At 50.1% G+C, this 14,338-nt stretch overlaps 1 protein-coding gene across 1 annotated transcript in view; it reads right to left on the bottom strand.

Moving 5' to 3' along the window:
• EPHA2 (EPH receptor A2) overlaps positions 1–10,389 on the bottom strand; it is a 40,104-nt gene extending 29,715 nt beyond the window's left edge. The window contains 2 exon segments of the mRNA XM_020973018.2: positions 1,750–1,817; positions 10,105–10,389. Coding sequence (XP_020828677.1) covers positions 1,750–1,817; positions 10,105–10,189 — 153 coding nt within the window. The 5' untranslated portion in view covers positions 10,190–10,389.
• Positions 10,390–14,338: the final 3,949 nt, after the last annotated feature.

The following is a 14,338-nucleotide window of genomic DNA, read 5'->3' as shown; positions in this document are numbered from 1 at the left end:
GTCTTGCAGATTCCAGGGCCAGCACTCTAACCATTAGGAACGCTATCTCTTGAAGCAAAAAAGCCACTTGAACAGTGGAAAGAGACCCAGACTGGGATTATCCACCTGGCTCTGCTACTAACTGGTTGTGTGACCCTGGGGCTCTTGTCTCTGTGCCTCAGTTTCCTCCTCTTAGATGAGATGGCTTCTGTGGTGACCTCGGGCTCCAAGCCTGTGATCCTCTAATCTCAGATGCCCGTGTGCTCATGATGGATCAGTGTCTGGGGGAGAAGGTGGTAGGGCTGATGAGGGGAGGGGGTGGCAGATGGGGACTTAGAATGAATAATATGCAAATGAGTAGCAGAGTAACAGGAAAAGAAGTCACTGTCACACTGGAGTCCCAGGTAGCTCCACCCTTTCACTCCTAAGACTGCTGCAGCCCCACCCTCCTCCAGGTGGGCAACTTGGATGTGGTACAAAGAGTCCTGTAAGAGATTTTCATACTAATGCCAGCTCTGACATCCACCTCAGTGGCTCGAAGGGGGTCCCATAGCTAACCTCTTCTGGGACTCAGTTTCTCTTTCTAGCTCAATCATTAATATCATAAATGGGAGGGATCACTAGCCTCAGAACTTAGAATTCCTCTGGGAGATCCTTTGGTCCAACCTCAGTGATTTACAGGTGAAGAAACTGCAGACCAGAAAGAAGAAGGACTTGGCTCCTCTAATTCACTCATACAGTAAATTAATGATCAACATTAAGACTAGAACCCAGGTAGTCTAACTCCCCAAGCCAGGGATGAATAGATTTAAGGAGTGAGGGGTTAAGTGGATGGGAATAAGCATTTATAGAGCATGTAAGCATTTTACAAATATTATCAAACCCTGGGAGGAAGATAGTGCTATTGCCCCCATTATAGAGTTGAGGAAACTGAGGCAGAAAGAGGTTAAAGTGACTTGCCCAGGATCACATAGCTATTAGGTGTCTGAGGCCAGATTTAAACTAATGTCTTCCTGATGTCAGGCCCAGAGCTCCAGCCACTTTACCATCTTGCCTCTTCCTTTAGAGTAAGAAGGGATAGCCAGTCCAACCTGTAGAAGGAGGGAGTTGGGGGAGGGGCCAGGTGGAGGAATCAGCCATGATCTGGAGGGATGGACAGCCAACCCAAGCCTTCTGGTGCCCAAAGGTACAGGGGAAGCAGTGTGGAATGAGGGACAAAGAAAGGGCACCAAGCAGGAAGGAAGCAGGCTGTGTGCCCTGAGGATGGATCAGGGAGATTAGGGGTGCAGTGGTATGTCTGCCCCACTCCCTGGGAGCCCTTTGGCTGAAGGGGAAATGTTTAACTCCTCCCTTCCCTGGGAAAGTCTTCCCAAGGGGCTGGTAGGAGAAGGGTCAGAGATCTCAAAATCAAGCACCAGGCTTCAGTTATCATGAAGATAGCTCCACTCCAAAGGCAACTTCAGAGGAAATCACAGATTTAAGAGCTAGGAGAGACTTTAGAGGCCATCAGACCCAACAATTGTCATCTGATATCTGGGGAAACTGAGGCCCAGAGGATGGGAAATGACGAGCTCAAGGTCACGCAGGTTAGAAGTGGCAGAGTTAGGATTTGAATCCAGGGATTCTGATTCCAAATCTGGAGCTCTTCTCACTGCACCCAGCTCTGAGATGTCTTTCCCTTTCATGTGCTAGACCTGAGGGTATCACCCAACCCCCACCCCTTGACACCCCACCCCCACCCTCCCTTCCCCTCCAAGCCTGGAAACTTACACCTTTGTTGTAGGGGTGTGTTAGCCAACCTAATTCTCCTTTAGCAGCAGCAAAATCCAATAGTACCACTGAAAGAGAGGGCAGAGAAGAAGCCGAGTGAGCTCTGAGGACCCCATTGAGGCCAGCCCCTCTCCACCTGCCACCCTCCCCCGACCCACCCCTGAACCCTGTTGTGCCTGGGGGACTCCCAGTATCTCCCTACAGATCCAGCGATTTCATCGACATCCCTGGGAGGGTCTCCCATTGCAAATCAGTCAGAAGACCACAGATTTAGAGCTCAGAGGGGCATAAGAGCGCATTTGCAGGACTTTTATTGCATCATGGATCTCTGGCAGTGTGCGGAAGCCCCTGTGGACAATTTCTTAAATGCATAAAATAAAATACCCAAAATTACAGAAAAAACCAGTAAAACTGAAATAAAGATGTACTATTTTCCCCCATCCAAGTTCACAAACCCCTTCAATCTATCCACAGACCCCAGGTTAAGAACTGCTGATCAGGGGAAACCAAGGGAGCTTGGATCGTAGATCCTGAGTCTGCAGGGACCTGAGAGGCTGTCTAGAACAACCTTCCCATTTTACAGATGAGGAAACTGAGGCCAAGAAAGCTCCAATACTTAGCCCAAGGTCACCCAGTCAATAAGCTTTAGAGTTAAGTTTCAAACCCAGGTTCTTTTGATCTGCAATTTAGCTCTTTCCCCTTCTCCAGAGTCGGGATGTGGGTGGGGAAGAAGGGGGTAGGGTAGGGTAGGAGTAGAGCTTCCTAGAAAAGGAAAGAGATGAGGCTTTGGGACCACAAAGCCCTCCCCTTCCCCCAGCAGCCCTGGGTTTCTAAGCCAACCTGAAGCCAAATCCAGGCCCAGCAAGAGGAGGGGGAATGGCCCAGCAGGAGAGCAGCAGCTGGATAGAGTGGGGGGATGGGGGAGATGGGGCATGTTAAGTGATACCACAGACCTCCCCAGCAGGAGTCCCCAAACTGGGCCCCTTAACCTAGTCACAAACACACGGACAGAAGTACCAGATGCATGGGCAGGGTTCGTACCCAGTTGTCCAAAGCACCCACCTGAAGCATCAGACACCCCAGCCCTCCATGCCCATACACACCCAGGGACAGGGACATGTTCTCCAGCTTGGAATACATGCGTGTGCTGTCAAACCCACGAGCACACGAACCCCTAGGGGTGGGGGCAGACAGCCTCAGGCACCCGGGAGGAGAAAACTCTTAACAGGTGGGAACAATTCCAAGGCTAGTAGGGCTGCGGCTGGGGGTGGGGTACACGAAGGAGAGAGTCTTGGAAACTGATCCTCTCACCGCAGAGAAACCACAAAGCCCACAGAGCAGGAGAGATCAAGCCAAAAGCACGGATGCCTCCCCAATACCTCCCCCCATCCAGGGAAGAGACACAATCCCCATCCCCCAAACAGACACAGCTGGCTGGGGCCCCTTCACCAACGTTGGACAGGCAGAGCAGCTCATGACAGGGCTGGGTGAGGGCTCCCCCCCACCCCCTGTCCCCAACTCCTGCCTCCCCCCCCTTACTCATGCTGACCCTTACCTGGGTGACTGGAAGGGACCAGGGCTCAGAGAGCAAGCTGGGACAGAGGAAAGCCCGTTGTCACATCACTGCTCTGCTCACAAATCTTCAGGGACTCCCTACTCCACTGCCAGGCATTCAAGGCCCTCCAGAGCCCACTACCAAGCCCCCTTCCAGCTTAATCTCCTATCCTTCCCCTCCAATCACTTTAGGCTCAAGAGAATTGGGCTTCTCACCCTGTCCTCTCCAAGAAACACCCTGCATCTCCCTGCCTCAATTTCTCTGCCAGCTCTGTGTCTCATACTTAGACTGTCCTCCCTCCCCTTGTCACTTGTTGAACCCACAAACTCCTGAAAGCCTGACTCAAAGCCTGCCACCTCCTCCAGGAAGTCCCTCCTGAGCCTTGGTTGGCAAGGCCCTTCCTCTGAAGAAGTCACCTAGCTCACTCAGTGTTTCTTCTCTCTCCAATCTGATTCATCCTTCTACTGAGCTGTGTGCTGAGCAAGACCAAGCGACCTCATCTCATTGAAACTTGATTTTTTTTCCCTAGGTGGCACAGTGGATAGAGTGCTGTGCCTGAAGTCAGGGAGACCTGAATTCAAATCCAGCCTCAGACACTTACCAGCTGTGAGACCCTGGGCAAGTCACTTAACCTCTGTTTGCCATAACCCACTAGAGAAGGAAAGGGAAAACCCCTCCAGGATCTTTGCCAAGAAAACCCCACGGACAGTACCAGTGTGATATGGTCCATGGCAGGGGGGTGGGGGGGGTGTCACCAAGAGCTAGATACAAATGAACAACAGATTTTTTCCAGAGGCTGCCTGCCCAGGTATGGAGAAAGCAAGAGCTATAAGTCAGGAAAACCTGGGTTTGAGGTTTACCTAAGATACATACTGGTTGTGGGACCATGAACAAATCCTTTTACTTCTCACTGCCTCAGGTGACTCTTTGAAACTATCAGAGATAGAGCAGATACAGATTTGCAAAAGGAAGGAAGGGAGGGATGAAGGAAGGAAGGAAGGAAAGAAGGGAGGAAGTCAACAAGCACCTATTAAGGGCCTACTGTGTGTCAGGCACTGTGCTAAGAGAAGGAAGCTTGCCAGAGGAAAGAACGGAAGAAGGAAGGAAGGGAGGAAAGGAGTAAGGGAGGAAAGACTCTTACCACATGCAAGTCAGTAGTAAAGGAAATTTCTCTAGTGGGAGCTCCCAATACAATAAAATAACAAGCCATCTTTTAAAAAAATATTCTCCCAGTGCTGAATCCAGCACTAGATAAGTACACTGTGTACATAGTAGGTGTTCAATGCATTTTTATTGAATAGAATTAGACTGAATTATCTTTGGGTGACCCAGGCTGCCCTGGGAAGTGACTAAGCCCTGGGGCTATGATGATACAAAGATGGGTGGGGGTTGGGGTGGGGTGGCGGGGAGGACTGGAGGAAGGGAGAGTCTAAAGGCTATGACTGGGGGGGTTGGGGAGAGAGGTTAGGCTCTGCTCCGGAAGGAAGCAAAAGCTAAGAGCGGGGCAGTGGCCTCAAGGGTCATCTTGGAGGCTTAGGACTAGCCACGCCTGACCATCTCTCCCCATCCTGCCCCAGAGCTCTCCTGGCTCTCTGCCCGACCAAGATGCCACACCCACACTCCCAGTACCCACTTCACCACCCCCCCTACATACCTACTACCCAGCAAAGCCCCAAGAAATTACAGCCCCAGGGGGCCCCATCAGATGACAAGGAGTCAGGATGGGAGGGAAGGGGGAGCAGGGAAGGGGAGGAGGTGATTACCATCCCCAGAGGAAGCAAAGCTTTGGGATTAAATGGGGAAGTTTCAAGGGAGGCCCTGAAAATGTCCAAGTTGGCCCCGTACAGTTAAGCCGGGGGAGGGCCGTGATCAAGGGTTTCCCTCAGGGCTAAGGGAGAAGAGAAGGCCCAGGTGCAGAGGGGATAGGACCCTCCCAACCCTTAGGCCGTGGGGGCCCAGGATGGGAAACAAAAATCATGATAACAGACACTTATAGCAGCCCTTCCTTTACAAAGTATTCTCCAGACCTTATCCAGACCGTATCTCATTTAATCCTCAACATCCCCGAGAGATTCAGGCGATATTACTCCCCGGGTTTTACAGATGAAGAAACAAAGGCAGAGAGAGGTAGGGTCTAGAACTGGGAAGGGCCTCAGGAAGCATACAGGCCAATTTCTTCACTTTAAAGATGAAGGAAACGAGGCCCAGACTGGTTAGATAACTGACCAAGGTCATCCAGATAGTAAGTAGGAGAGGGAAGATTTGGAGCCAAGAGCTGTGATTCCAAAAACCTGAGCTCTTGCCATCATCGCCCAACTCACTTAGCAATGGAAAAGCCTCCCAGCATGGGCAACAGGGAGAGTGGAAGTGAGAATCCATCAATCAGTATGCAGTTAATAATACCTATCTCATGCTAAGGTTTGCAAAGCATTTTGCCTCTGCTATCTCATTGGAACATCACACACAATCCTCAGAAGTGGGTACTGTTTTTACAAGTGAGAAAACTGAGGCTGAGAGATTGAGGGATTTGCCCAGGGTCACAAGCACTAGAAAGTCCCTGATTAGGTAGGATTTGAACTCAGGTCTTCCTGACTCCAGGTCCAGAGTTCTCTCTACTGAGCCAGGTAGCATCTCCCATGTGCCATATGGTGCTAGAAGGTGAGAAGGGTCTCATGGATCAACTCTATTATTAGTAAATAGCCGTATGACCCAGGGTGAGTCACTCTCTCTCAATGTCCCTCAGTTTCCTCTTTTGCAAACTGATAGATATCTAAGGGTTCCTTGTATCTCTAAATGCTATGATTATATCATCTCAGCTGGGGTAGGAATGAAACCCTCTACTGCTCCAGTTATCAGAGTCCTGAGGAGGGGAAGGGGCAGGGGGAGTGTATCCTGCCTTTTCTTGGCATAGTGGCCAGCCAGAGGAAGGATACGGGTTGCTTAGATCTGAAAGAGGAAATCCAACGTGGCTCAGGCCCCAGGTCAGAGGCTGCAATGTCCGGCCTGCCAGCAGAGGGAGAGAGATAGGGGAGTTGGGGAAGTGGATGGGGGTGGGAGGGCCCGACCCGGGAGGATTGTGAGCGGATTTGTTCGGACATGCTCAGGCCTGGAAAATCACAGACCACCACCCCCTCCTTTGGAAAAAAATGTTCTGGCCCAAGGGGAAGGAATTCAGCATTTCTATCCCCTTCCCCTAAGAGATGAGATTGGAAAAAAGGGATCTCCCCCTGCAACGCCCCCCACCCCCATCTTCTGGCTGGAAGTTAGAAGCAGACTGGTGTTTCCAATCCCTCCTCATCCCATGGAGTGGGTAGGGGAGGAGAGTTTCAGAGTCTGATAAGTGTTTCCAGGGACCCAGGGGACAAAGTTAATGAGTTGGTGTAGGGGAAAGAACACTGGTTTTAGAGGTCAGATATGTTCAGATTTCTCATCCTGCTGTTTGCTATGTGTGTGACCTTGGGCAAGTCATTTCTCTGGACCTCAGTTTTCTCCATTGTAAAATGTCGGGGGAAATGGATGACTTCTAAGGTCATTTCCAGGACTAAATCTTATAAGTTTAAGGAAGGTGAAGCAAAGCTCTGGGGTTAATGGCCTCCCCTCAAAGGGAATCCTCCAGCCTCTAGAATCAGCTTCTCTCCCCACCTATCCAAAGTCAGATGCCAGAACTCTCAGGGCCCCAATTTGAATGGTATCTCCTCAAACAACCTGGGGGGGGGGTGCTTCACTTTGCTGGAAATTCGCTGGAACTAGGAAAAGCCTTCAAAGTCCCACTTCGACATATCCCTCCACAGAGCTTTGAGGCAGGCTTGGTGATCGGTTTTTCACAGGCTCGTCACTAGGTGCCCGTTCCAAGGAAAGGGGTTCCTCTGAGGGAGGCCCCCAGGGAACTGGCCTCACAAATAGAAGGACCATCAACATAAAGCTGGAACCTTCCAGGCTATCCCTTCTTGTTTCACAGAGGATGACAGAGTTAGGATTTAAACCGAGGGTTCTCTCGGCGCTATCTCTTTGAAACACTGCTTTATTGATGACCTTTCTTTTTATCCTGTGCTTTTGGGATGTTAATGAAATGAAGATCATGCATTCTAGTTTCTCCTAGCTCTGCCACGTGCTATCTTTGTGATCTTCCTTTCTTGGTTCAATTTTCCCGTCTGTAAAAATGGGTCACCTCTCTCTGAGATCTAGTTGTCACATTATACTCTAAGTGGACTTGAATGCCAAAGAGAAGATGGCAAGAGATAACTAAGGAGTCATTAATCACTTACAATGTATCAAACAGTTTGATAACATAAGCCAAGGAAAGGGGAACCAGGATACCAGGCTGTGGTTTTAATGGTATCCACATCAGGGCAGGGGGAACTAAGGCCCTGAGCCCATAGAGGAAGAGACTGGGTGCTGGGATTTGGAAACCTACATCTGCAGGTACCCCAAGGGCCTCTTCAGGTAGAAACTAAATGACAACTAGAAGCCCTCCCTGTCCCCAGCCCAGCATTGTGTGAACACTAAGCAGCCTTGGGATACTGAAGGCATAGATGAGAAGAAACCCATCCCCATCCCTGCCTGCCCCCCAGCCTACCCTTGAAAGGCTGAAATCTGGAGAGTGGTTGAGTTCATCCCTAAGATCGAGGGAAGCTCTGGTTGAATCATCAGTTTATCCTGAAATACCTTTCTCTCCCAGCCCCCCACCAAGTTGGATCAGCAGGAAAAGGTGGGGGGGGGGAGGTCAGGGAGATTTTCCAGCTGTCTTTCCTCTCCAACCACAGGCTATGGGGAAGGGCATACTTGAACCAACTTAGTCACAGGGAGGCGAAGCATGGGGGGGGGAGGTTGGTCCGAGTGGCTCATCCTCTGCCCACCCACTTCTGGAGAGGCCCCTAATTCATTCACACATAGTCTCTCCCAAAGAACTCCTTGGTCCAGGGAATTCCAGGGATAGGAGAAGAGATATCACCCCCTAAGGCCAATGTTTCCTCAACACTTCTGTAACTGTTTTTCTTCTGGGAAAGCTTTTCATCCCAACTGGGGATTTTAAAACCTCAGCCCCACTAATGAGGAAGATGGAAATCAGTCAACCATTCAACAAACATTTCTTAAGCACTTGCTTTATTTAAGGCTCAGGTGTTAACCTAGATGGAAATGAAAGCAGAAGGGAGATGGGGCTCTCCTCCGAAACCTTCGGTGGAGCTGTGAGCCCCACCTTTTCTCAGCCCTAGGACAAGCTACCTCACTGCTTCTCTATTTTTTGCATTTCATCTGTATCCCTATCACTTAGCACAGTACCCTGCACACAGCAAGCCCTTAATAAATGCTTATTGACTGATTCTCTGGAACCCCGACTCTTCTTCTCCATTCTCCTCATTCAATTACCAGAAAAAATCCTTTTGCAACCAACCTCTCATTTACTGCTGGTGAAAACAGAGCCAGAGCGGGAAGAGTACGAGTAGCCCCAGTTTGGAAGGCAGGAGAAAGGGGGGTGGAAGCCACACTGAGTTTGACCTGAAGAGGCAGGTCTCTATCTTAGTCCCAGGGGGGATCCTGTGGGACTGCCCTTCCGAGAGCAAACCATTTGTCCCCCAGCTCAGGCAACCTCGCTATGGAGATATTTTGACCCTCATTAAAAGCTGTGTTTAAATATGGTTTTGAGGTGCTTTCTTCTCCTGTGAATTAGAGAGTACTTGCATCTTCTCCATTTTACAGATGAGGAAAGTGAGGCTCAGAACTCCTAGGCATTATCTCCCGGCTCAGATAACTAGAATGAGGAGCAGAGACATTCAGAAATCTAAGTGGATTCCATTCCACTCTATCTTTTCAGTCTCAGCCCTTCCAATGTGACCGGTGGGAAATCTGAAGGATAGGGGTAAGGGCCCAACCCCATGTGTCCAGGGGTCCCCCCTAAAGGCGTGATAAGCACACCACCGTGCCGGGAGACCGCACCCCCACCGACTGCATTTCAGCGCTCTGAGTCACCCCCTTTCACAGAACCTGAGGCACAGAGACTTCCTGTCCGGCCTCTCGCTTCCACACCCCACCTTTAAAAGTTCCAAGGTGATGGATCCCGCAGTTTGTTGGGGCAGGAGGGGAGTGAGAGTGTGGAAGGAAGAAGGCATCTTGCAGACCTAGGAACTGGGAACAAAGTATGGGGAGGAGGGCAGAACCCCTGGGAAATGGAGCTCACCTATAGCAAGCACTCGGTGGCTGTCAAACACCTCCTCTACCTCACCCCCCAAAAGGAAAGACCCCCCCCAAATAATGCTACACGCCCTCTCACACGAGAGGGGCCGGTTTAGTGTACAGTAAGAATACGACCAGACTGTTTCCTTGCCCGCACCTCCAAGTGATCCCCAAAACCCGCCCGTAGAGGAAGCTACTCCCCTGCCTCAGTATCTCTGACTCGGTCTGTGTCCCGGAGCTGCTCGGCATCACAACCTCGTGGCCTCTAGTCCGGCAGCCGCCTCGCCCTCTTCCCCTTCCCGCCGCCTGCCCCCACCTCACCGCACCTCACCCCACCCTACCCCGCCTCCTAACCCGGCGCATCTGCACACACCCCCCACCGGGATCAAGGCATTGGGGGCTGGGGGGCGACAGAAAGCTTCTCCCCAGCTCGTCCCGACTCAGCCCCCGCCCTCCTTCGGAAGCCCCGGGCCGGAGACCCGCCGGCGCCAGGTCAATATTCCAAGTGGTAGCAACTGGAGCAGGTCGCCGTCCCTCCCGAGGGCAGGAGCCCCAGGGACTGCCCCGATCCTCCGCCGCCCCAAGCCCTTCTGCCCTCCTGCCCTCCTGCCCACTGCCGGCCCGCTCACCTTCTTTGCCCCGCGCCACAGCCAGCGTGTAGCCCAGGAAAAGGGAGAGAGCGACCAGGGGCGCCTGGGGTCCCCGCAGCTCCATGGCTCGTTGCTTCGTCGTCCCGCGAGCGGGGACTGTCTTCAGCCTTTCCCGGCTCCCGCACCTTCTTCGGATCGATCGCTGCCCTACCCTGCCCCAGCCTCGGCCCCGGCCCCGGCTCCCGGCTCCCAGCTCCCGTTCGGGCTGCTGCCACCTCCGACTACTCCCTCCTGCCCACAAGTCCTTAATGGAAGTTTGGTGAGAACTGGGCTCCTGTTCATTCATGCCTCGCGCTGATGTCACCAAAGCCACTCCCTCAGGAATGTCTTTAAAGGGGCAGGACTGCAGAGAGGGCGGGGGAGGGGGAAGCGAGGCCCGGGGGGAGGGGGAGAAAACCGAAAGTCAGCCCAAGAGGAGGGGAAGCCCCGAGGGTTCCTGGATGGGAGCATCCTCAATCCGGCGCCGACACTGGCTCAGCCTCGCCTGGGTCTTAGGAAACTCGCCCGACCCAACTTCAGCGGGACATAAATATTTTAAATTGGGGCAGGGGTTTTTGGCCTTTTGGTATCGTCCCCTGAGTTCAAGATTCACTTCGGAGCCCACCTTCTGCAGGACGCCTTAGCCCGTTTCCCCATCCATCCTCCGACCCCTACTCCTTCCCTCTGAGATCACAAATCTTCCTTCGGCCCGGAATGTGTCTTCTATGTACAATGTAATCTCCTCCATTAGACAAGTGAGCTCCTGTTCATGCTCTTTTTTTGTTTCCCCTAGCGCTTAGCACTGTGCCCAGCAAATAGTTAGTGCTTAATGAATGCTTGTTGACTTGATTTGAACTTGGTCTTTCACAGGATAACAGCTTTGCAGCCGGAAGTGACTTCAGCGATCATAGTCCAACTCCCTCATTTTACAGATGGGCAAAATGAAGCCCAGAGAGGTTAATTGATTTGTCAAAGGTCACACAGGTAGCAAGGAAAGTTTGGGGAGGCAGGGCAATACTCCATGGGAAGCTGGTGCTTGGGAAGTGAGTGGAGAGACTCCTGGCTTCGGGCCCTGTTTCTGTCACTAACTGGCCACGTAACCTGTCAAGGCAACATCCCCTCTCCAGATCTCAGTTTCCCCTTGAGTATAGTGTGTGCCTCTCCATAAACCCTAAGGCTTCTTCCAGCTCTGGGATAACCCCCCTCAGTTTCTTCATCTGCAAAAGAAAGAATTACACTAGCTTTTCTGGTCCTCTTCCATCTCTAAATCTTATGTTCTAATATTTACAATTTTGAGTTCATAGAATTAAGGGCTTCCCAATTATCTAAGTCTCTCAATCTCTAACGACTCACAGTTAAATAGTCCGCTAAGATTTGCAGAGTTCCTTCCTCTCAACACTGGGAGGTGCAAGTATCGTTATTTTTCCCAGTTACACTGAAACTCAAAGTTTAAGTGACCTGCTCAGAATGACATTGCTAGTAAGTGTGGGGGCCTTGATTAGAACCTAGATCTCATGACTCTAGGTGTCAAAGTGGCTTCAGAGAACAAGAAGGGGCAGGGGGGTGTCAGGAAGACATGAGTTCAAATCCCACCTCAGACACTTACTAACTGGGTGACCCCGAGCAAGTCACTGATTCCTGTTTGCCTCAGTTTCCTAATCTGTAAAATGAGGGAGTTGGACTATGGTTGCTAATAATCGTCATCAAGTCCCATGGATTCAATGATCATCTCCATGCTGATGATTCTCAAATCTATTTATCCAGGAGAGGGAAATGGCAAACTGCTCCAGTGTCTTTGCCAAGAAAAACCCAAGTGGGGTCATGAAGAGTTGGACACAATTGAGACGTCTCAACACAGAACAAAAACTCCTGGCTCTAACTCCAGCAGTCTACCGTCTGTTTTCTAAGACTTTTACATTCTATGTTCTAAGCATTCTTCCGACTCAAAAAGTCATAGGCTCAGAGATCTAGACTTGGAAAAGACCTCTGAGAAAATGGAGGCCCAGAGAGTTTCACTGACTTCACCAAACTCTGACCTACGACCCCCCCCAGCCCAAATCCTATGATTTATAAGTTGGCGCCATAGGAAGTAGACTTCCCCTTCTTGCAGTCCTTCCTCTCTCCCAGCTGGCCCCTCTAAGTGGCCTCTCCCCAAAGGTGTATGAGACATGATCTCATCCCCCTTCCCAACTGAACCTGCTGGTGCTCAGGGAGAGAAACCTGGAACTGTCCTTTCACCCACTTCTCCCTCCCTCCTGGCCACCCAAGAGTCCTGTTGCCCAATTCCCATTTGGCCTCAGCCAGGAATTCTCAGCCAACAACAGCTTTCATCGACCCTCAGCCTCACAAGGCCGTTTCCTCTCCCCAGGGGCCAAAGGGGCCTGGTCTAAAGGCAGAGCTGAGCAGAGCTGGCCTTGACTATTTAAAGGGGGGGGGGTTGTGGGGGAGGTGGGAGGGTATTGAAGGTGATACAGCAGTTTCAGCCCTCATTGGGGCTTTTTTTGGCCTCAGTTTCTCCATCTGGAAATTGGATGGGGAGGTTTCCCCTGGAGGTGGGAGGAGAGTTAATGAGCATTGTGTAGGCAGTGGGATTAAAGCTTTTGCTCAAGATAATTGGAAGGGATCCTGGGTTCCCGTGTGTAGCCTTCTGGGTGTGTGGGAGTTGGGCAAAATAAGGAGTAAGACTGGGCTTATGGGTAGATTGGGGGGGAGCAGGGAAGGAAGGGAGAATCTTATTAGTGGGTGTATATAGGATCACAGGATTTAAAGCTATAGAGGACTAACAATATCACCCAGCCCAACTCCCTCATTTTTCAGAAGGGGAAACTGAGGTACTGAGACAGGAAATAATAGAAGAGCAAGAATTAAAACTCAGGTCTTCTGACTCCAAAACCAGTGTTGCTGGGGGGGGTTTTCCAAATAAGGCTCTGTGTGCTGTCCATGGTGTGGGAGGATTCTGAACACATTACATGTTACATGGAAGCCTCTGCATGTATGTGGGCTCTGTGGGCATTCATTGTAGGTTTTATGGAGGACTGTAGGTTTGCAGGGTCCTGTGTATATATGAATGATTTCTTGTGAGTGTGGAAATGTGTTGGTGTGGGTGAAAGAACTGAGTTCTCTCCGTGGATTCTGCACGTGAGACTCAGTATGTGCCTAGCCTATTGTGGCTTTGCACATATATGTTGTATTCAAGCCTTTAGGTACATTTGTGTTTTATATATAGTGAGTAAAAAATAGTGTGAAAATCCGGAGCTTGAAGAGACCTACAAGGGCACCCAGTCCAAATGCCTCATGTTTACAGATGAAGAAACTGAGGCTCAGAGTAGGAAAGGGACTTACTAAGGTCATATAGGGAGTAAGCAAAAGAGCCTGGTACCACAGCTGTAGCTTTTATAACTGTGTTCTGTATTTATAATTGTTTTCCCTATGTTTTGTGTTCAATTAAATGTAGTGTTATAGAGGGAAAGATTGGATATATTTTATAAATTACATATTCATTAACTGGCAACCTTTTGCGAGTTACTGCCTCTCTCTGGGCCTCAGTTTCCTCAGCTGTAAAATGATGAGGTTCAGCTAGATGATCTTGTAGATCGATTCTAACTCTAAATGCCATCACACTATGAGCCTTTCACTTACAGTACACCAGATGTCCCAGAAGCCTTAGTGCCATTTTGAGCTATTAAAGTTTAATGTTAGAAAATGTTGGTAAAGCTTAAAATGGTGCTAAGACTTCTGGGACACTGAATAAAACACCGATACACATAGAAATTCAAATATGACCCATGTACATACAAAGCCACACATTTGGTTTGTCCTAGATGAACTGTAAGATCTTTTATAGCTTTGACATTCTATGTTCTAAGGTCCTCTCTCAGCTCTGACATCGCATATTCTAATAATTTATGTTCTAAGATCTTTCCCAGCTTTGACACTCCTTGTTCCAAGATCTCTTCCTAGCTCTGACATCTTATGTTATAAGGACTCTCTCTGCTCAAAATTCTTTCTTCCAAGGTCCGTTCCAGCTCTGGCATTTTATTTTACAATACCTTATATTCTAAGATTTCTTCCAGCTGTGACATTTTATGTTCTAATAGTCAAGGTTCCAAGGTCCTTCCCAGCTTTGACATTCCATGTTCTAAGGCCCTCTCTCAGCTCTAACATTCTATGTTCTAATAGTCTGTGTTCTAAGGTCTTCCCCAACTTTGACATTCTTTGTTCTGCGGTTCCTTCC

The sequence above is a fragment of the Phascolarctos cinereus genome, unplaced genomic scaffold (assembly GCF_003287225.1).
Source record: "Phascolarctos cinereus isolate Bilbo 61053 unplaced genomic scaffold, phaCin_HiC Scaffold_726;HRSCAF=1367, whole genome shotgun sequence".
Classification (NCBI taxonomy): domain Eukaryota; kingdom Metazoa; phylum Chordata; class Mammalia; order Diprotodontia; family Phascolarctidae; genus Phascolarctos; species Phascolarctos cinereus.
Note: the sequence above shows the minus strand (reverse complement) of the source record. Positions and strands in the feature narration are given on the sequence as shown.